Source organism: Anthonomus grandis, chromosome 7, assembly GCF_022605725.1.
Source record: "Anthonomus grandis grandis chromosome 7, icAntGran1.3, whole genome shotgun sequence".
Lineage (NCBI taxonomy): Eukaryota > Metazoa > Arthropoda > Insecta > Coleoptera > Curculionidae > Anthonomus > Anthonomus grandis.
Window position 1 is genome coordinate 26604203 of NC_065552.1, and position 21829 is coordinate 26626031.

The 21829-nt window shown below is 32.5% G+C and overlaps 2 protein-coding genes across 6 annotated transcripts; both read right to left on the reverse strand.

Annotated features, from left to right (window-relative positions):
- Positions 1-422: 422 nt before the first annotated feature.
- On the reverse strand, positions 423-20181 carry LOC126738614 (probable protein phosphatase 2C T23F11.1). Of its 5 annotated transcripts, none has more exons than XM_050444027.1 (6): positions 19997-20181; positions 10820-11088; positions 7563-7721; positions 7222-7427; positions 6944-7167; positions 423-1076 (listed from the first exon to the last, which is right to left on the reverse strand). In XM_050444027.1, the coding sequence occupies exons 2-6, from the start codon at positions 11071-11073 to the stop codon at positions 828-830; spliced, it is 1092 nt and encodes a 363-aa protein (XP_050299984.1). In that variant the 5' UTR covers positions 11074-11088; positions 19997-20181; the 3' UTR covers positions 423-827. The 5 variants fall into 5 exon arrangements, with proteins under 5 accessions (XP_050299984.1, XP_050299983.1, XP_050299982.1 ...); XM_050444026.1 differs by having other exon boundaries at positions 10820-11092; XM_050444025.1 differs by lacking the exon at positions 19997-20181 and adding an exon at positions 19906-19925 and having other exon boundaries at positions 10820-11092.
- LOC126738613 (uncharacterized) lies at positions 15882-19896 on the reverse strand. The gene is made up of 2 exons (XM_050444024.1): positions 18468-19896; positions 15882-17579 (listed from the first exon to the last, which is right to left on the reverse strand). The coding sequence occupies exons 1-2, from the start codon at positions 18669-18671 to the stop codon at positions 16398-16400; spliced, it is 1386 nt and encodes a 461-aa protein (XP_050299981.1). The 5' UTR covers positions 18672-19896; the 3' UTR covers positions 15882-16397.
- Positions 20182-21829: the final 1648 nt, after the last annotated feature.

The window sequence follows — 21829 nt, forward strand, 5'->3', positions numbered from 1 at the left end:
GGGAAAATACACATGAATACCATCAGTAATGGGCCTAAAAAAAGACGAAAATGACCCTTAATAACCATCTTACAAACATTAACGAAACTCCTTAAGTTCAAGGTTAGAAAACAAGATAAGGTATAGGTATGTGACTTGAGTAGCATGTTGAATATGGGATATTATTTTGATACTATTGAGCCAATCAAAACCATTTTCAAAGTGGCTCAGAATATAATGAGCAACTTAAAATGATTTTGATTTGATCCAAAAAAATAATTTATGTCACTTTTATACCATTCAATTCAATTAGTAAGTCAACATTACCATTATTGACTTACTAGTATCGACAAATATTAAAGTAATCAGTGGCGAGGGGTTCCTTTTCATTCAGTATTCTTTGAAGTTTATATATATAGGGAAAAGAAATAAAAATCAGAAAATAAGTAATAAAATTTGATTTCACTATATATAAATTCATGAGTGAATGGTGAAGCTAACTATAAAATTAAGTAAGAACAATGTACATAATGAAATTTACCCTGGTCCGACCTAGCCCTATCCTGAAATTGGGACTCAATTCGACCAGATTTTATGAAATAAGTACCTACATACACATAACGCTATAGTGTTTAAACGCCACTAGAGTTCACATACTAACCAGGTAACAAAAATATATCTACATTATTATTTTTATACAATTTGTGAATTTTTATTATAATTAGTTATATGATTGTTTAAAGCACACACAGTATTACTCTAATATGGCAGGTGGTGGTCGTAGTGAAAAAAGTTAAGACATGAAAATGTGGCAACAATAAATTTATCAACAAAAACAAAATAAAAGGTTAATCGACGTCATTGCTGGACGACAACATTGCGCATTTGCTTTTGCAAGTCTGCGGCGTTGCCGGTTTTTCCGATACGTCTTCATCGTTTTCCTGATTAATATATTTTTTTGGGGAGGCATCTTGGACAATCGTGTTACCTTCTTCGGTACGGTGCTCTTCACTTTTTTCTTTTAAATTCGCTAGGTGGCGCTTACATTTTTCTATTACGTCCTCGTAGGTGCCTCCGTGTAAGAAAACTACGATCACCTATAATAGGATAAAAATAAAATGTTTTTTAAAATTAGGTACGTATCACAAAAATATATAAATTTTTAGTATGAATTAATGAACATTTTGAGATACAGATAATTGCAGAATAAAAATCCATATTTTGCAGAGGAATATAATTGCGTGTAAGTTTTCATTTTAAAATATTATAATCGCATACTAAAATACAGAAGATACCTTTTGATATAAGTGTACGTGCACACAGGACGCGATTAAGCGATGAGCTTTGCTATGAGATACGACGCTATGCGATGCTATGCTTTTGATTACTTGCTATATTTTGGTTGTGTTTTAATAGAATGCGATAAACAAAAGCGTAGTAACTTTCAAACCTCTGCCTGCGTCAGTTCCAGCTACCATGGAATTATTATTAGAAAATTCATTTTTACGATATATGTATATAAAAAAAATGAAAAGTAAAAAAAGAAATGGGTACATGAAATTTATCGTGAACGATTAACCTACGGAGAATTTCATCATTTGTTCTCCGAATTAACCCTATATCCTGACAAATTTGGAGAATATTTCCGAATGTCTTTGGAAACATTCATACTTATTGAAAATGGCATAACACCATTAGTGGAAAAAGTGACAACAAACTGGAGGGTTCCAATCAGCGTTAAAGAACGCCTTTGCCGTAACGTTAAGGTAAGAAAAAAATGCTTAGATATATGTGAGTACTTAAATATTTTATTTCAAATTCGTTACAGTTATTTTAGAAAAATAAACAAATAGAAATGTAAACGTATAAAATATGTCTTTTTTCTTCAGGGGAGAATTGTGTAAAAACTATTTGTTTCTGTGGAATAAGCGGGTGAATCCAATGGTGTTGCCACAAAAGTGTGTGTCATTTGAGACTGATGAGTTGGCATATTATTGGCAAAACTTATATTTTCAACATGGTGCTCGTTCACTGTGGCTTGGTAAAGCAGTTCCTGCATCTTGAGACGAAACCACATTTTTGTTTCAAAACGCATTTTTTTTTAGCGGTGTATGGAAACTCATAAGAAAGTGATAGTCATCATCCTGAGTAATCTGAGATAGTGTCGATAAAACGGAATTATTTGCTTTAAGAACGTCAATTTTTTGTTGCTCTAATTTCAAAAATCCTTCAATATCAAAGTCTTCTTTTCTTTTAGCTGCTCTTTTTGCAGGACGTTTTGGCGGATGCCCACAGTCAGTTGGCTTTTGACGTACATTTTTATCTGAGCCAATAGTTGCAATAGTTTGGTTGTTGTGATCAGATAATAGTTGTTCTGATTCAATTCTTTCATCCGGAGTAACAGATGTCTCATCGTCGATGTCATCAGGAAATAAATGATCATTGGATACATCTTCGTTTAGTTGGCTTGCGTTATCGTCAGTGGGTAAATTGCCAGTTAGCTGTCTCGGAGTCATTTGATCCTTAAGGAACCATAAAATCCTAAAGTAAGTCCACTTTGAACTAAAGTTTGAAGGAGTTTCGTCTCCAGATTTAGGTTTCGGCAACTTCTTCAGCTCATTTCTGAAGACATCTCGTAAAGATTTCCATCTTTTTTTAGCAGCTTCTAATAAAAAAAAAGAATAAAATTGTATGTTTTCAAAAAGTAATATTGTTTTTATGAATCAATTATTAGTTAAAAATTAACAGTAGAATGTTGACATATCTCTTAATATATCACTACAGATAATTCACTAAGGGCCAGTTCTATAAACATGGTATAACTTTTTTCCTGGAGTAATTACTATGACAACGATTGTTAAGACAATTGTAATTTTAGCAATTATTCTAAAAATAAACTTATACCATGATTGTAGAACTGGCCCTTAGTGATAATAACACACTAATTAATTATCCTTTTTCCAGGTTTCTGGCGACAGGTGCCTCTTATAGAAGCCTAGCATTCTCTTTTCGCCTTGGCGTTTCAACTGTGGCAAAGATAGTTAAACAAACATGCAAAGCAATATGGAAAGTTTATGTTGCTACATATTTGCCGGTCCCGACGAAAGAAATTTTTAGTCGTTCCGCCTTCGACTATTGGAATAAATAAAATTTGCCTCATTGCGTCGGCTCAATTGATGGTAAATATGTACGGCGAATTCAGGAACAATGTTTTACAAATATAAACAACATTTTTCCATCGTTTTACAAGCTGTGGCTGACGCCAACTACAAATTTCTGATCATAGAAGTGGGTGCATATGGAAAACAAAGCGATTGAGGAATCTTTCAGTCGTCACAAACATATGCTTTGTTAAAAAATTAAAAGTTTAATTGACCCAAGACAACAACATTACCTGATTCGGACATAGAATTCCCGTTCTATTTGATTGGAGATGAAGCATATCCGTTGACACATTTCCTAATACGACCATTTCCTCGAAGGAAACTCACAGATGAAAATAAGAATTTCAACCGTAGGCTATGCAGAGCTCGGAGGTGTGTTGAATGTGCATTTGGTATTCTAGTGGCTAGGTGGAGAATATTAACGAAAGCAATAGAGACCGACCCTTCCGTCAATCATAATTAAATGCGCTTGTTTGCTACACAATATTATAATATACCGAGAAGGAATCCATGATTATGATATAAACAATCACGAACAAACTTGCAGTGACATGATCAGCCAGCTTGCCTCACGTGTAAACAACAGAGCGTCAAAACAAGCATATGAATTAAGAGATATTTTGAAATCGTTTTTAGTAAACCACTAATATAATTGTTATTATATTTCTCGTAAATTAAAAAAAGTTTTTTTTTTAAATATAAAATAAACTAGTATGTAAACACCATGTTTAACTTACTTGAAACGTTTAGTTCTGCAGCTACCTCCTGCCATAATTTCATCAACTTTGTCCCGATCTCGATAGCCTTTGTTTTGTTGATCCCATAGTGGAAGACGCACTCGGACTGCATTTATTAATTTTTCTGCATCCATACCACACGAAATACGGACAAATATAACTAGACAATAACTAGCAGCGCGAGGACTCAAGCGATTAAAATCAAACTTGCTTGAAAATCAAACAGACGCGCGAGATCGCGTTGCATCGCATCGCATTTTAAAGCAGCAACAAGCGCGCTGTTTGAACGCTTGCTTTTGATTTTAGAGGTTCGTATTAATCGCACCGCATCGCATAGCATCGCTTAATCGCGTCTGTGTGTATAAATAGTATACGGCTTTAAAATTGAGTTATTCATTTCCAAAACTCGTTTAGTAACAGCCTTGTAGAGAATACATGCTATATTGTTTAAATCTTAGATATTTCAAAAATTTTCGTTGTATATTCTCTAATCCAGGGGACTATATAACAGCGGCATACTTAAGTTTAGTGCAAACGTAAGAATTAAACAGTAACTTAGCAGCGTCTGTCTGCTGAAAATCCTTGGTAGAACGTACTATAACCCAACTAGCAATTTTAGTTACGGCTACAACATTGACTATATTACTTTATTCAAGTAATAAATCGGTAACTGGTACCAAAAAAATATCTTATAAGTTTAAATAACTGCCAAGTAAAAAATAGTAGTAAGAAATACGTAATATTAACTTAATACTCGACTATATAGTACTTTGCGGTAACTCTGATGGTAGCTGATACCGCTTAGCGACCTGACCTAATTACCTTTACAATGTCGTTACTATAAAGTAGAAAATATTGCTCGGTGGGACGATAAAATGGGAACTTTTAAGTAAGCGCGATGACAAAGTTAAATTTCAAGTTCTTGCGACTACATAGGAACATCAAAATATTACCACGCAGTAATACACTTTGAAGTAATATTATCAGTAACAAGATCGAAATAGTTACCCTTATTTCTTCTTCAAAGTAATATTTACCACCTTGGCTATTAAAGCAAATTACCTTTAAGTAATTATTTCTACTATGCAGTAAAATATACTTTATAGTAGCATTTTTTTGAAATAATTTACTTATTCCTAAGTCATTTTTACTTTGAAGTAGCAAAAGAAACTTCTTGGTAACTCTAACAACAATTTGCCATATTTTTTTTAATTATTTGACTCCATTTTGTGAAAAGGTATTGCACGATTTTATGAATTTGCTAAAATCGGAATACTTTTACATTTTATGCAATTTTTATTAAATTATAGACTTCTTATATTCATAGGAGTAAAGAGGAGTGAAAAAAATTATCTACCTTCTTTAAAAAATTAAATTTAAATATTTAGACTTGGTACATTTTTTTGTTAAAAGTCATTATTTTGATGAGGAGTTCTTTATTTTCGTCCTATATTGCCTATGTTTAACAGTAAAATTTGCTTCGTTTACATTTTTCCACTCCGGTAAGCTATAATATCAGCTATATTAAATACAATATGAAGTAGACTAACCCCGATACAACGCCATCACTTAGAATAAAGACGGACATATAAAATTATTTGTGTTGACAAAGAAAGAGAATCCAAATGTTTGCATAATATTGTCTCAGTAACTTCTTAGTAACTAGCACTGCACAATTACTACTTTATGACATCTCGAAAACCACTATGGGACTTTAAAAAGAAGTTCCCGGGATGATAGAATTACGTATTTGCTACAGCAAAATCATTCCCAATTTTTGTAAAAAAGTGGTAACAGAACGGTGCCTAAACGGTTCCCGCGACTAGTAACCACAACTTTAAAGTATTCTTTAGAGTCGCGATTACGTAGCTGTTGCCAAAAATGCTAGTTGGGAAATCCAAACATCTTTAAAGACGACACAATAATATCATAGTGCGGAACAAATGATAATTTGCTATCAAACAAGACACCTAAATCATTAAAATGATCGGATCGGGTAATTGGGTCCCGGTTTAGAACATACTGAAATAAAATTGGTTGTTTTCTCCTCTCTGTATAAGATACAACAACGTACTTTTTTACGTTAAAATGGAGATTATTAGGAATACACCAGTTATTAAGTTATTAATTCGACATAAGTTTGTTTGAATAGCAAGACAATCGTCAATAGATCTTATTTCAATATATAATTTTACAACGTCGGCATATAGTAAATAATTGAAGAAAGACGAAGCTCCAATGTCATTTATAAAAATATTGAAAAGCAAACGACCTAACACCGTGCCTTGCGGAACAGGTTGCTAAATATTCTCGAGAATCAAAGCCATTCATTGCAACATACTGACAACCGTCTAAATGGTAGTATTTTAAAAGGTTCAAAAGCGATTCAGAAAAACCAAAATTTGATAATTTAACGGTTTTGAGAAATCGAGATATATGATGTCAGCTTGATAGCCCCCGAGTAATGTACCGAGTTCTTAGGATCAAATTGAATGTTGTTGAGCGGCCCCTGAAAAACCCATGCTGATTCGTCACTAATTTATTTTGAACTTTTTCGAAAATCTTCGCAAAATTGCAGATAATTGAGTTCTTTTTTTAAATATGGGACACACTTTGGATTTTTTCCACAAACTAGGTAGTTTCTCAGATAGGCAAAGATTAAAAATATGGAAAACAGCTTATACAAGTAGTGTTTTTCTGATTCTTAACATAACCATGAATCTTTTTGCTTAAAAGATTCTCATACATAGTTTGTTCAAACAAATGTATCGTAAAGGATGATTTTCTAAACTTTAAAGAATACTCTATTGAGTGCCCCAAATTCAAGGGTGACAAGGTTACGTAATTAACATTTTTCTGAAAATATTCTCTTTTTTACTTTTTTAAACGGCATTTTATTAAAGCTTAGAATTATGCAACTTCACCATAATTTAACCAACCAGTTTCAGAATTTAAGATTTAAGATTTTAAATTTAACATTGAACATTCATATTTTTTTTTTAAATTGAACAAAATGCATGTATTCTGATTAATGATTTTCGCCTCAGACGTGGATATACTTACAACTGTCATATTGTCGCATCCAAGTCCCGCCATTTGACAATCTGGTGCTAAGCAGCGCATCATTAAGTTCTCGCAAATCTCCTCTGGCTCCAAGCCTTGGGCGATACTTTCCGTAACAAAATACAATACTTCTTCATTACACATCACATCCCAAATCCCATCACAGGCCAGCACCAAATAGTCCCATTCCTCAGATACCGATTTCTCTATGACGTCCGGTAAAGCTGTAAAATTGGTAAGATAAAAATAGCCCTAAAAAGAGTAACTTAATAATTCACCTATGACAATTTGTTCTTCTGGTGGTCGGCTGGTGTCTCTTTTAAAAATGTAGTCACCAAAAGCTCTAGATAAGGCAAGATTGCCGTTCACTCGATTATAATCCACCCAACCACCCGCTTCCGTGATCCGCTCGTATTCTTCGGTGTTATTCGGCTTATGGTCATAGGAAAGTTTTTCTAAAGCGCCGCCTACGCTCGCGATTGCTCTAAGATATTGTTAAATTTAATTATAATGCTCGATACAAAATTAAATTTTTAATAATTGCTCCGAAACTACTCTGATGATAAATAGTAACTACTCAAAAATCAATTTCTTAACCCTATAATCTAGAATATCCTACCTAGAATCTCCAATATTAGCACAATACAGCTTTTGGTCCTTGATAACGATTACTATGGCAGTAGATCCAGATTGTTCGGTTTTTAGCGATTCCTCATCCTGCATAACCCCATCTAGTTCCAAAAAAGCCTTTTTCAGCGCCTCTGGAATATTGCCTTTACTAAAAAAGACCACATATGTACACTATCGGATAAAAGTATATTTATTTGAATATGCCAAGAGTAATGCAGTTCTAAATACAGGGTGCGTCAGCAAGGCGTGCGGCTAAAATAGCGCCTAAACTATACCGAGTGGAAAAAAAAATTATGTGACATGGGTAAAAGGTTGACAAAAATGTACAAACAAAAAATAATTTTACATCTATAGGGTGCGTCAAAAATATGTTACGAAAAAATATGTAGTTTTTTCGACTAGAACACCTTGTATTTAATGGCTTTTGAGGACAACAAGATCTCTACACTGATACCTTATTTTTTAAATTTCATTACGGCGTTGCCACGTAATTCGTATTTTTTGTGTTTTAAGGGGTTTATTAAAATTTTTATAGCAACCGCTGTGCTCAATCTAGATAAACGAAATTTTTAATGTAGTTAGTTTACGGTATCAGCTTTATCTTTCAATAAAAGTCTAAAGTTTTTTTCATACAGAGTGTCTAACATAAATTTACCAATTTACTCAAGTAAATTATGAAATAACTCAATTTTTTTTAATGGAAAACATCAATAGTTCGCTGTTAGCAGTGTAGTTTAATCACTATTTTGTTTATAACCAAATGATTTATTCTTTACAATAGTTGCTCAAAATGCCGACCATTTGTTTCAACGCAAATATTGCACCGTTAAGTCATGGAATCTCGAACTCTTTGGAACATTCCGGGAATAGCATCTACATGGGTACAGCCGGCAAATATCCTTGCTAGGAGATCTTTCTCATTAGGCACATGTATTTCGTAGCCCAAACTTTTCAGATAACCCCAAAGAAAAAATCTAGAGCGTTGACATCAGGAGAGCGCGCGGGCCAGACAACGGGCCCTCCTCTTCCAATCCATCGTTGGGAAAATCGCTGATCTAAATACCGGCGTACGTTTGCAACAAAATGTGGAGGTGCCCCGTCATGTTGGAACCACATGTTATTTATAAGGTTATGTTTATGTTTACAGAAAATTGTTGGTGGTTTCTTCTAGCGGCCACGGGGTGCGGATTTTCATCATGCCAAATATGGCTGTTTTTGGTATTGAAATGACCACCGCGCGTAAAACATGACTCATCTAAAAACAATATTGTTTCACAATCAGCTCGTTGCCGTTGCGATTCAAAATCCATTGACAAAAAGTCAGTCGGTGAGGATAATCTTCAGGATTCAAGGCTTGTACGTGTTGTAAATGAAAAGGGTACAAATGTATCTGTAATCCTGGTAGATTAGATGTACCGAATTCTTAGATGATCATATCTCGCTTGCAATTGCACGATCACTTATAGATTGGGTATCTTCCATATGGTGTAACACTTCTTCTTTAACCTGAACTGTATGAGTTGTTCTTGAGTGACCAGCTCTACCAGGACGTCTTAATTTTCCAGTCTCTTTAAGGTTTTGATGGATAGAAAAAAATGATGTATAATGAGGCTGCCTACGATTTGGATATCTCTCTTCATATAAGTGAGCTGCTTCCTTCCATTGCACAGAGCTGCACTGTAAGCCAGATGCATCTCGGAAAGTTCTTCAAATGGGAAATTATTTACAATTATTTATAAATGCCCAAAATAATAGTACCAAAAAAGTTTTTTTACTCTAAAGCCCAAACGACTGGTTTGCGGATATATTTTACTGGACAAAAAATATTTGTTTTATTGTCCCATTCCACCCCTTGAAGTTTATTGGTATTTTTTTGGGACACTCGGTATAACGAAAACCAAAGATTTTATTTAAATAAACAAAATACTCTAGGGACAAAAGTAGAGAAACCAAACTTCTTTATTTAATATCTCAACATAATACTTATTTCTAAACTAATAAAATTAATAGTGAGTAGAGCATCCCTTAATGGCAATAACCTCGCGACATTTGATTCCAATTGATTGATTCCAAAAGTTTCATAATGGCTTCTTCTTCAATAGAATTCCAGGATTATTGCAAAGCTTTTATTAGATGATTTTTAATGCTGATCTGATTCTGTCTTATACGCCGGTCTAGTTCCTCCGAGAGATTTTCAATATTTCAATTCAAGTCCATAACCCTAATCTTTTCTGATAAAAACCATTCTTGAATTACCTTTGGTTTATGTTTAGAGCCGGTATCCTGCTGATATATACAGGTCAATGATAAATTGCTGAGGATGCAAATGGGAGCATTACAGTTTTCTGACTATCTAAATACACAAATCGATCCATAATGGTCTTAAACCTTACTTAGAAAAGCAATTCTATATCATGCAGGGTCCACCGCTATGCTTTACAGTAGGCTTTGTATACTTTGGATCAAATTTTTTGCTTTCTGGATGATGTACCCACGATATTCCATCAGAGCCAAATAAATTAAATTTATTTTCATCAATAAAAAGAACTTTTTTCCAGTCGTTGGCTGTCCAATGCAAATATGTTTTCGCAAAGTTGAGTCGAAAGGCCCTCTTCTGCTGATTAGCGGTTTTTTAGGAGCCCTTCTACTAAATAATCCTGCTTCCCTTAGATGTCTTTGTATGGTCTGAGAACTAACATTAAAACCAGGCAATTCACTTCAAAATTTTATTTGGCGACTTGTGGGGACCAGGCTGGGAAATTTTTTTATGACCATTTCTATTTTTTTGGTTATTTTTCTCCAGCGGCCACTTTTTTTTAATGATCTTTAACGAATTTCGTGTTTTAATATTAGAAATTGTCTTGTTTCCAACAGATTTATGCAAACTAAGAATTTTGCTTATTAAATATAACTATTTTTGTACGAAGATCTTCCGACAAATATCTTTCGCGAAGCATATTCACTAAAAAACTATTAAAAAACAGATCTCACGTAAAGTGAAAGAACTGAATTTGGTTAATTCTTATGAGAGTTTCTCTATTTATGTTTAACCTAAAATATTGGGATTCATACTATAAATAAACAACTGATAAAAGGAAAGTGAAATTTAATGGAAGAAAACGCCGTTGTTAAGAGCGACAATATTTTTAGGAAATAGTTTTTAATATGCGATCAAAAAGAAAACTAATAATAAAGTAAAATCATAAAAACCTATATTGGGTCCTAACCTATAACCTATTTACTTACCTATATTCTTCCCTATTAACAATATACTTGTGTAAATGCTTTCCTGCATAGTCGGAAATTTTGGCCCCGCCATGCCCATCGTAAACCCCGAAAAAGGCAGTATTAGGGTCATCGGGCATAGCTAAAATATGTGTATGTGAATCTTCCATGTTTATTCTCCATCCTTGCATACAACTAGAACCAACTCTGTATGTTGAATTTCTTACGACTGTTGTATCTTTAACAGTTACTGGTTCCGAGAGGGTTTGACCCATGTTGTCTTGGTCAATCTTACTAGAAAAACAAAAGGTCATATAAAGTATGTCTATTTAGTTTCATTTTAATAAATACATGAATCTTTTGTTGAAAGTCAATATACATAGTTCAGTTTCAAAAATATTTGAATTATTAATAGTTAAAACTTCTGCAGCAAACAAAATTGATGAATTTTATTGTACAATAAATTAAATACTAGTCAGTATTGTCGGACACCTTGCTACTGAAATAAACATACCAATACTATCCAGAATATCCCTGGTCTTTGTGCTATTTTAAAATAAGATTTTGTTAGTTTCTGAGTGTGCTTTTTCAGGAAAAAACCGTATTCTACCACGTGTCGTGATTCTTGTAAATCAGAGCGAAATATTTCCTATAATCCACATAATATGCAGCATCTCGATTTAAATACTTGGAAGTGAACTATTATGAGGGAAGTAACATACAATTATTAATATTTAGCAAAAATCCTTTTCTTGTGATCCTTTAGCTAGAGTGGCATATTGCAAAATAATATACACGAATTAAAAACTGTACACAAGGGTTCCTAACATAACTTCATTCATAAATTATTGTTAAGTGGTTGCAATGAACTGTAATAAAATGATATCAGATTTTATATTAACTTATCATATCAGATTATTTATTTATGGCAATATAATTGTTGTAAAACAATGTTAATAACTGTTGATATAAGTAAGTAATCAGTTTCATTAAATATGCCTTATTTACTTAAATATTTGGCTTGATCACTACAAATCTAATGAAGCATTCAAGTCATAAATATTGTTTTAAAAATCATTAAAATATGTAATTACCCTAAGAAAATTGGTGTTAAATTAGGTCACAATAATTAAGGGGCCATTGCATACAATAATAAATACTAGTAAATCTTTAAATCACATGTGGAAATGCTCATTTTATGATATTATTTTCCTGAAAATATAAAATTCTATCAAATAATTTATGTATTTATATTATTAATCCCCACTAAAATATTAAACCTCAAAAACGTTTTTTTGTCAAGACAAATATGCACAACTTAGATCTTATGGTCTAAAATCCTGTAAATAAATGATGATTCAATGGGTTTCTCAATATAAATGACTTATTGTCTAGAAATTACTCATTTTCAATAGCAATAATGGAACGCAGGTACGATATTTGCTAGTACGTAAGTACGCAAGTACCTATTTTGCTAGATATTTTTATATAAAGAGTTCAGCATCTACTTGATAAGATATAAGATTAAAATTTTTGTTAAATAAAATTACTTACATTTTTAGAAAGTATTTTTGATTAAGAGTTATATGATTAGATAAATATTATAAAATGCATAAAGTCATCACAATCACACTAAAAACCAGGGTGCATTGCTTCTTTAAAATTTGCGGATGAGGATGAAAATTTACATGAATAGAACATGGGCTGATGTTTATTTATATATTCTCAACTACTCGTAGTTTAATACTAAAAGCTAATATAAGAATACAGATTTATTTCCCATAATAAAAACAAAAACTAATGCGTATAAAAATACACCATCTGATAAAATTATCTATAGCCTTTAATAAATATTGCAGTTTCTTCCATATTTTCATTATGCCACTAAATATATTTCAGTTAGGAAGGTATTGCAGCAAAACAGCAGTATGATGAGTCTTATTTTATAACAGCATGTTTGTTAAAATAATCGTATAATGATATAATGGGTTTGAGAAAGGTCTGTAGGAATCTGATTTCGATACTCAGTAGTAGTAAAAACTGTGCAGTATCTAAATAAATCAATTTAAAAAAGATGGGCCAACATTTCTTAGAATAACACCAAACTCTATCATAAGTTAAGTAAAGAGACTTGATCTTGTTCATCAGCAAATGTTCTTAGAATTGCATATTATTAATTCAATGAATCCACATTACTTATGCGAATTTAACTGATTTAAACAGAAATACTTGTTAAAACGTTAACATAATTTCATTATTCGTGAATTATTTACTAGTTTATACAAAAATGTTTCAGTTCAAATAACCTTTGGACTAGGAAGATCAAACACACTACACAAAATTTCTTGTTCTTTGCCTTTTTGGCGATATACTAACCATTTTTTAGTTTAAGTTTTAAAAACAAAAAACTCTGCATACTTAATAACTTATAATTTTATCACATTTATCTTGCTCCTTATCTTTGCATATTAAGGGTCCCACCCAAATAACATGTTCATTTTGAACTGAATTCAAATTAAATTAAACCGACCCAATTATGCAAGAAATACATTAGAATTTATAAACAAGTAAGTACTTGATTATAAGTGACATAAATTAATATTATGATAGGACACTTTTCTACAATAAGGGTAAATTTATATTCTTGCACCTTTCATAATAAGACTTCATTGCACAGGTTTGTTTACATTTGCCAAAATATAATTATCATATATTGTTATAATTTCTCACCAAAGACATAAGATTTTTATAAAACCTGCTACTTGTTTATTGCCAAAACCATATTGTTTATATTTGGACAGTAAATGAAAAAAAATTAAATATATAGATAATATAAACTAGGGATGCTAACTGCAATCTTACATAAACTATGTAGACATTCCACCTACAGCTATGCACCCCAGATCTACTCAACAGGCAGATGTAAGTTTTTGAAGGTGGTAGACAATGGTACGTAGCTATATCGGAATCAACTCTCAAGGCACGTCTTACCCGAACATTCCAACCTTAAGAACACTTTCTTTAAAAAGAGGTGTTACCAGAACTACCTTCTTGGTAACACCTCTTTTTAAAGTAAATAATCCTGCAGATTTAAAAGACTTACTCCCGGTTAGTATGATTCCCAAGAATTCTTTCTAAGATCTTAGAAAGAATTCTTGATATCCAGATAAAAGAATATATACAAAAATATAATTTACTACCACAAGTACAGTCTGGATTTCGACCAGGATATAGTTGCTCGACGGCGCTTTTAAAAGTCACAGATGATATAATTCAAGCTATGGAAAATGACGAACTATCTTAATTCCCTTAGACTATTCAAAAGCGTTTGACAAGATAAATCACACTCTTCTTTTGGCAATTTTAAAATAATATTTGGGTTTTAATATACAGTCATGTAACTTAATTGCTACTTATTTACAAGGCAGAAGTCAAATAGTAAAAGTCAATGGTAAAATGTCTAGTGCAAAACAGCTTTTATTCGGTGTTCCTCAGGAACCCATTTTAGAACCTTTTCTGTTTATATTATATACTTTACAGATCGCCAAATACATTAGATTTGCACTACTTAATTTTTACGCGGATGATACACAAATGTATAAATCCTTTAAGCTACACCAATTGGAGGACACAAAATTCACAATTACCTAATATTAAATTAAATTTTGAATAACGAAAGACTTATTGTCACCGATTGTGCTAAGAACTTGGATCTAACTTGTTTAAGGTTTACTCAACACGTTAATATGTGTATAAAGAAAGCCTTAATCAATTTAAAACTTATTTTTAAGCAAAGACATTTAATAACAGCTTCAATGAAAAGAATGCTCTGTGACTCTAGTGCTTTCCCACTTTAATTTTGCAGATGTAGTGTATGGGCCATGTTTGCTAGAAAGAGACAAATACAACTCATACAAAATCACTGCATAAGGTTAATTGGGGGCCTGCAGGGCAGGGAACAGGGAGTATCAGATAAATTAAGGAAGTTGAACTGGCTTAGAATGGATGAGAGGTTTATATTTCACTCAGTGGTCTTAAGTCATAAAATAATAGCAAGGAAATATCCAGATTATTTATAAAGAAAAATTAAGTTTCGTATTGAAATATATAGTTTAGATCTTCATGATAAAGGCTCTATGACTATACCACTTCATCACTCCACATCTATTTTTGAAAGATCGCTTAAGACATTTACCGGAAGTGTCCTTTTATTGGGACTTATAAATAAAATAAGGATAAATATCTCATGTAGCATATAATGGGTGTTTTAGAGTGACTAATCTGATAATAGATAAAGCAATAATGTTTAGGGTGTAAACTTATACTATGAAATACTAAAGTCACAAATCTAATTTTTTTTTTAAATTTTTTGTTAAATTAAGGATTGTTATATAATTTTTTTTATGTTAAATAAGAACTATTTAAACATTTTGTCTAGATAGTTTTCCCTTTAGGTATAGGGTTCAGTAGAGTAGCTATAAGCTAGACTGCTCCTATTAGACTTTAGCACTAAGTTTATATATTATATTATTTGGGAATAATAAAAATTATAAAATTAAAAATGGATTATTATTGTTATATAGCAATTCTGAAGAATTTACAGAAGCAGTCCGAATGTTATACACATTTTTTAAATTTCTTTGCACCCAACAACCAACAAAAGTAAAATCACAATGGTAGTTGCCAACATGAATCAATTTTGGATTTAAATGCTAGGTTTTTCAGAACTCTCCATTGCACTTGTTCCAATCTGTAAATACAGCATACATACTGAGAACTCCAGACTGAAGAGACATACTGTAGCAAAGATCTGATTAAAGTACAGTAGAGCATGCAGATAGCAGCATGTCATTCTGGGCTTTTAATATAATCTCTGATATATGATACTAAACAGATAAAGGAAACAAACAGAACCCCAAGATACCTAATTGAAGCGTTCGGACGAATAACGGTCTATGTTACAACTTGATATTTTTTTCGAGAAAAGGCGAGTTTTAATATCTTGTTGCATTTCTTGAAATTTTATGAGTGAAAATGTAACATAGACCATTATTCCACAAATAAAAGTACAAATCGTTTTTTGAAAAAATTTAATAAACAAACATTATTACATGTTATTTTAATTGTGTAAGTTAAAGTATTTTTGAAATAATCAAAAGAACAGATTTCAATAATGAAAAACAAATAGAAATCAGTGCTCTGGTAGTGCTCTATAAAAGTCTGCATATTGACTATTCATATATGGAATCATTTTTATTAAATCTTTTTTTTTATTTTTCGTAATGGGCAATGGTGCATTGTACACTGGTTGTAAATCTGCAGGCTTTGTTATAGCTTCCCAATTTTCTTTAAAAATCCTAAATGACTCCCAGGGTCTTATGACGTTATGACTTGCTCGACCGTAAATAGTGTAGGGATCATCAAGGTCATATTTCATCCAGAGGTACTTTGTCACTTGTAATTTTGAGGAACTTCTATTTTTTGGTAGGTGTTTTTCAATAGATGTTAGGTCTTTAAAATCATTTTGGCTCATTTCTATAACCTCAAAAGGTTCATTCACTTTAGCGTCAGCAATAATATATTTCCACTCAGAGGGTACCTATGCACTTTTCTTTGCTTTCTCGATTATGGCAAAATCTCGATCACAAGGCAGAAAACTGTGACCCGAGGAGAGAAACTTTTGGTTAATCTCGGTAAAGTATCCACATTTTGCAAGATAGCAGTAGGTGTTTAATATCCTCCAGTTATTACTTGGTCCTACACAATGATCAGACCAAACAATTAACTTGCGTTCTTCTCCATCTATTAACTGGCTATAGTTCATTGTAACATATTTGATTATGCAAGATGCTATTTCTGTAGAGCCTCTTCCTGCGATGCACTCGTACCATAAGTGCATTGCCACTTTGCTAGTTCCCATATTATGTATAGCAAAGTTATAGCAGCTAAGTTGCCTTTGGTAGAATATATCTGAGTGGGATAATGTCAGGCAAAATAGAACCTGCTGCATATCAACACAAAGGACGATAGTAGATGAGTTATTTACTTTAGATTTAACTATGTCCGCTTTAAGTTCTTGATATCCCATAGAGGCTCTACTTTGATGTAAGTCACTTTCCTGTTGTATTTTCTTCCTTTCATCCTCTGATTTTGCAGAAGCTAGTTGTATATAGAATTCATCGCATATTTTACACGTATCTGATCTAAGAGCACCAAGACGCAAATTCATTTGCTTAAAAACTGTGTCATAATACGTTTTACTTACAGCAACATTAGGATATTCAGTTTGGAAACATCTATACATTTTTGACAAATTTAGATCAGGACTCAAGTATTCTTTCTGTGTTTTACCACGAGAATAGTGTGACTCTTGCCTTGGAAATTTGTTAATATGTTCCATAACCAAGTTCCTACTCTCGTGTAGAATCGCCTTTGGTCTATTATGATGCTTGCCTCTCTGATCTAAAGGAACATGAACATCGAGTTTGAGTTTATCTTGTAAAGTTTGGATTCGTCTATGAGTGATTTTGAACACGTCGAGTAACGTAGTTTTGCATACTTTCTTGTTATTTATAAAATACGTGAAAGTGCACAACTTTAACGATGTAGCATCTGTTTTTCCAGCTCTTCTTCTTTTTGGCTCCTCCATTCTGATACATTTTGTTAAAAATGCCGACTGCTCAGCATACGAATGTGAATAGAAGAACTTTAAGAGATCTTTTCTCATATCAAGGGTGAAATGTGAGCACATTTGCTTACAAGATTTGCTGCATATGTTTACCTTAAAAAAATAACATAAATAGTAAATCTATACATATACAGTGTGAAACTTTGTTCCATGGAAAAAAAAATGTAATGAAAAATGTTTCATAGAAAAATATAATATTATAATACTGACAATATAACACCTGCACACAAACAATATGATTTTTCGTAAGGTAATGTCATTGTCAGGTGATAAACACAAAGTTTTTGATTAATGTCAAAACAAATCAAAAATATTTCACGTTTAAAATATATTTAATAGACGAGAAAATTCAGCTTTACTTATTATTGTATTTTTTGAATGTGTGAATTTGAATTTTGATTAGTTTGAATTTTTTGGTTGTGGATTGTAGGCTACTATTTGTAATGCACTAAAGAACCTTTGGAATACATTTCCAATGACTCCACTTTATTTCATTGCATGTTTTTCCTATGGAACTAAGGTAAAAATTCTCACTGTATAGGAAAAATCCAAGGAAAAATCATATAACTTTTGTTGCACATAATAATAGTGTCACCAGCAAATGCCATAATAATGCGCATGGTATCAGTGATGACGTACATCAAAAGATATATGATTTTTCCTATAGGGATTTATGGAATTTTTTTTTAATTACCCGCCTTTAAAAAAAAGGAACTAAAAAGTAGCACATATTATTTACAAATTAATTACCTACAGGTCTAGTATATTATTGAAGTCGGTGACAAGCAAGTACCATTTTAAAAAGCTGTTTTGAAATCTGGAACCTATTACAAGTTTAATGATTTGATACATTTGCTTGGCACCGACTTCAATAATATTATACTAAACATGTAGGTAATTAATTTGTAAAAAAAAAATCTTTTACTTAGTTCTTTTTTTTAAGTCGGTTAATTAATATAATTTTTTCTTATTTTAACTTACATTTGTAGGAGCGGTCTTAGCAGGAACTAATGTTTTTGTCTTCCTTGTCATGTATTCGAGACCCGCATCTCTGCGATTTTTTCTAGACACATCCTTCCAAGTTTCTGCATTTATCTGCCTGGTATTTCTTTTTGATTTATTGAGTCTTCGAATATCAGTAGGTGAAAACTGAACAGTATTGGATCTTTCTATCCCATTTTCCATAATCTAAATAAACTACACACACTACAATGTAAACAAACGATAACTATTCGCACTGAACCATAAAAACAGAATCATTGGGTTGGGTTGGGTACCAACTCAACCGTACTCAAAGTTGATGTCACATAGACTGCTGTTCGGATTGAAACTTTATTTTTACACTCGCCATATTGGCATACTCGCCTCATCTATTGGTATATCAACAAACTATAATAATTAGTGGAATCTATACACACCATAGATCGTTATTCAAACCAAAACTCAATTTTTGATCATTTGTAACATAGACTGTTATTCATCCAAACGCTTCAATTGTTGTCACATATGACAGAGGTGTATTGTACAAGGCATATGCAAATCTTGTAGCATTTCTATGCTTGAAGAAGCAAATAATATTGCATATGGCTGGATTCAATTATGTGATACTGGATGAATTTGTGCTGAAAATTTTTAAACCTTTCAATATGGCTCAGAAAATGAGGTGACCCGATTATATTGGAGAATTTAAGATACAATAGAATAAAATTCTGACCCATTCAAAGTCTTTCTAAGATCTTTTGACAAAATCAAAGCAGCTTACTAGGTCTATTTATACTATGTTCAATGTGATAGGAGAAAGTCAGACTTCCATACAAAAAGACAACCAAATCCTTGACTGCATCAAGCTGCTTCAAGGAGAAGAGACCGTTGAACAAGTAAACTTTATAAACCCACATTTCTCAATATTTAATGATATTTCATTTACCATACCCCTGGAAAACACTCTCTGAAGTCACTCACTAACTGATCTTGAAAGGAGGAAATCCACTGAGAAATCTTCAAATCATTAGCGAACAGTAGGAACTCTAAAGATTCCAATAAGGAGCCAAGGTGATTGATAAAGAGGCTGAATAACAGTGATGTGTGTGGCTGTCAACAATCATCTATTTTGCAGTTTCTCCGCTGGCAGTGCCTTTAACCAATGAACTGCAAAATAGAATACCGGTAGATGTTGACACCACTCTTTAAATTGTAAAGCAGATACTGGCCTAAAACCAACTAATTATCTACCAGACAAATAATAATTTGAGTTATTGACAGGTAAATGATGAATGTGTTAAACACATTATTTTCTAATCTTGCATATAATTTTTGATGAAATAGTTTGAGTTCTTTTGTCCCTGTTAACAAAAACAGTTCAACCACCTTTAAGCCTGGTAATAAGCACATAAAATTATGAAACTATAAAACTTATTACCCTTTAGGTATAATTGTCAATTTGCTAAACTTGACCATTTTCTCAATTTTTGTCTTGCTTTGAAATGCCATAATATTTACGTTACACTTACCTTTCGTCGTACACACCAGCAAGAAACAATGACAATTATTTATTTTAAACTAACGCGCCGTCTAATAATAATGGAAATATTTGATTTAATGCTGGCATTCTTTTATTTACACACGATATTAATTTTATTATTTATGATCGTCTCCTTTTTCATTTTTTTCTTTCAAATTTTTGAGATTTGACAGTAAAAAGTCGGGTTATTGTTTGTGTTTTTTTTTTACTTCAATTGTCAATTATGTCAAATATAAAGGTAAAGCCATACCAGCGCTTATATGTCTCTGTCCGCGATTACTTGGAAATTTTGGCGAACGCAGACCTGAGCAACCGTAGGTTATATATTTTTATTATACAGGGTGTCCGGAAAAAGGAGGCCAATCCGCCGGCCACATATAGGATGGACCAAAATAATGCGACTTTCGTTATGCCATTTTTTAATTGGGCGCTTGGTATTCAATAGACAGGGCGTCAAAATTAGAAATATAAAGTCGTTTTTTTAAAGTAAGCCGAGTGTTTCATAAGATATTAAATTAAGATTTGGTGTGAGAAAGTTTTTTGGAACGAGAAAATCAAATCCGTTCACGGATTCGCTATACCTTGCAGAGGGCCACCTGCAATATATTACATGTGTTAAAAATACCAAAACTTTTTTTGTATCCCTGTATAATAAAGTTCTAGTGAAAAATTCTAATTATACAATCTTTTTTTGTAAAAAAAGTATTCTTAGTAAATGTCGGCCTGAGAATCCGTTTATTAGATATCTTAATTTTAAAATCTAGATACATTTTAACAAGTTAACAAAATAAACGTAACTTATTTTTTTAAAATTAATGCTAAATTACTTATTATAATAAAAATCATGGAATAATGACCCTAAATTATTTGTTCTACGTGACCTTCATTTGTATACACAAACGAGCCCTCTTTATTAAAGAAAATCTAAGGCTTTAAAAAATATTTGGTTTTAACCTGAAATGCTCTCCAGCTGCAATGATTTTTTCCCTTAAATGATCCCCGTTTAAAATCGGAACCATATACACAAAGTCTTTCATACATCCCCAGACTGAAAAATCCAAAGGTGTAATGTCGGGCGAACGGGGTGGCCATGGAACAGGAGCATCTCGACCCCGACCAATCCAGCGATTAGGAAATACTTGATGTAAATAGTTCCTAACATTTATAGTAAAATGAGCCGGAGCACCGTCGAGTTGAAACCGAAGAGTTTGTCTTACATTTAGAGGCAAATCATCAAGCAAATCGGGCAGTATTTCTTGTAGAAACAATAGAAATGAATCACCAGTCAAATTACCTGGTAAGATGACAGGTCCTAAAAGAGAGTTATCCACAACACCTGCTCACACATTGACTTTAAAATTTACTTGATGATGTGTCTCAACTATGGCCCTAGGATTCTCTTCAGCCCATATGTGTGCGTTATGGATATTTGTCATGCCGTTTCTGGTGAACGTGGCTTGCCCTGGTTGACCCGCACGAGGTCGGCCGCAATTACCCTTCCGTCTTTCGCTGAAACTTCCAGCGTTGATTGAATAATAGGTAATACCTATTATATACCTATAATATTTTTTCTGATAGCGCAGCTATAGCATCTGGCGTTCTCCAGGAGTCAATTTTGGGCCCCTTAATGTTCCTTATTTTATACTTCAGATTTACTAAAATCATTGAACTTTTGTAAGATTTAGGCTTTTGCTGATGACACGCAGATCTACATGTGCTTTGATACGAAAGATTTTAAAGAAATGGAATTACGCATTAATGAAGATCTTAAACTTTTATGTCAAATTTCTGAGGATCACAATTTAAAGCTTAATCCGGAAAA

Coding starts and splice junctions, on each gene's coding strand:
- LOC126738614 (XM_050444027.1), bottom strand. CDS start 11,073: ATGGGTCAAACCCTCTCGGAACCAGTAACTGTTAAAGATACAACAGTC. Junction 7,428..7,562: donor GCTAATATTGGAGATTCTAG/GTAGGATATTCT, acceptor ACAATATCTTAG/AGCAATCGCGAGCGTAGGCG. Junction 7,168..7,221: donor AGAAGAACAAATTGTCATAG/GTGAATTATTAA, acceptor CCAATTTTACAG/CTTTACCGGACGTCATAGAG.
- LOC126738613 (XM_050444024.1), bottom strand. CDS start 18,671: ATGGAAAATGGGATAGAAAGATCCAATACTGTTCAGTTTTCACCTACT. Junction 17,580..18,467: donor CTAAGACCGCTCCTACAAAT/GTAAGTTAAAAT, acceptor TATTTTTTTAAG/GTAAACATATGCAGCAAATC.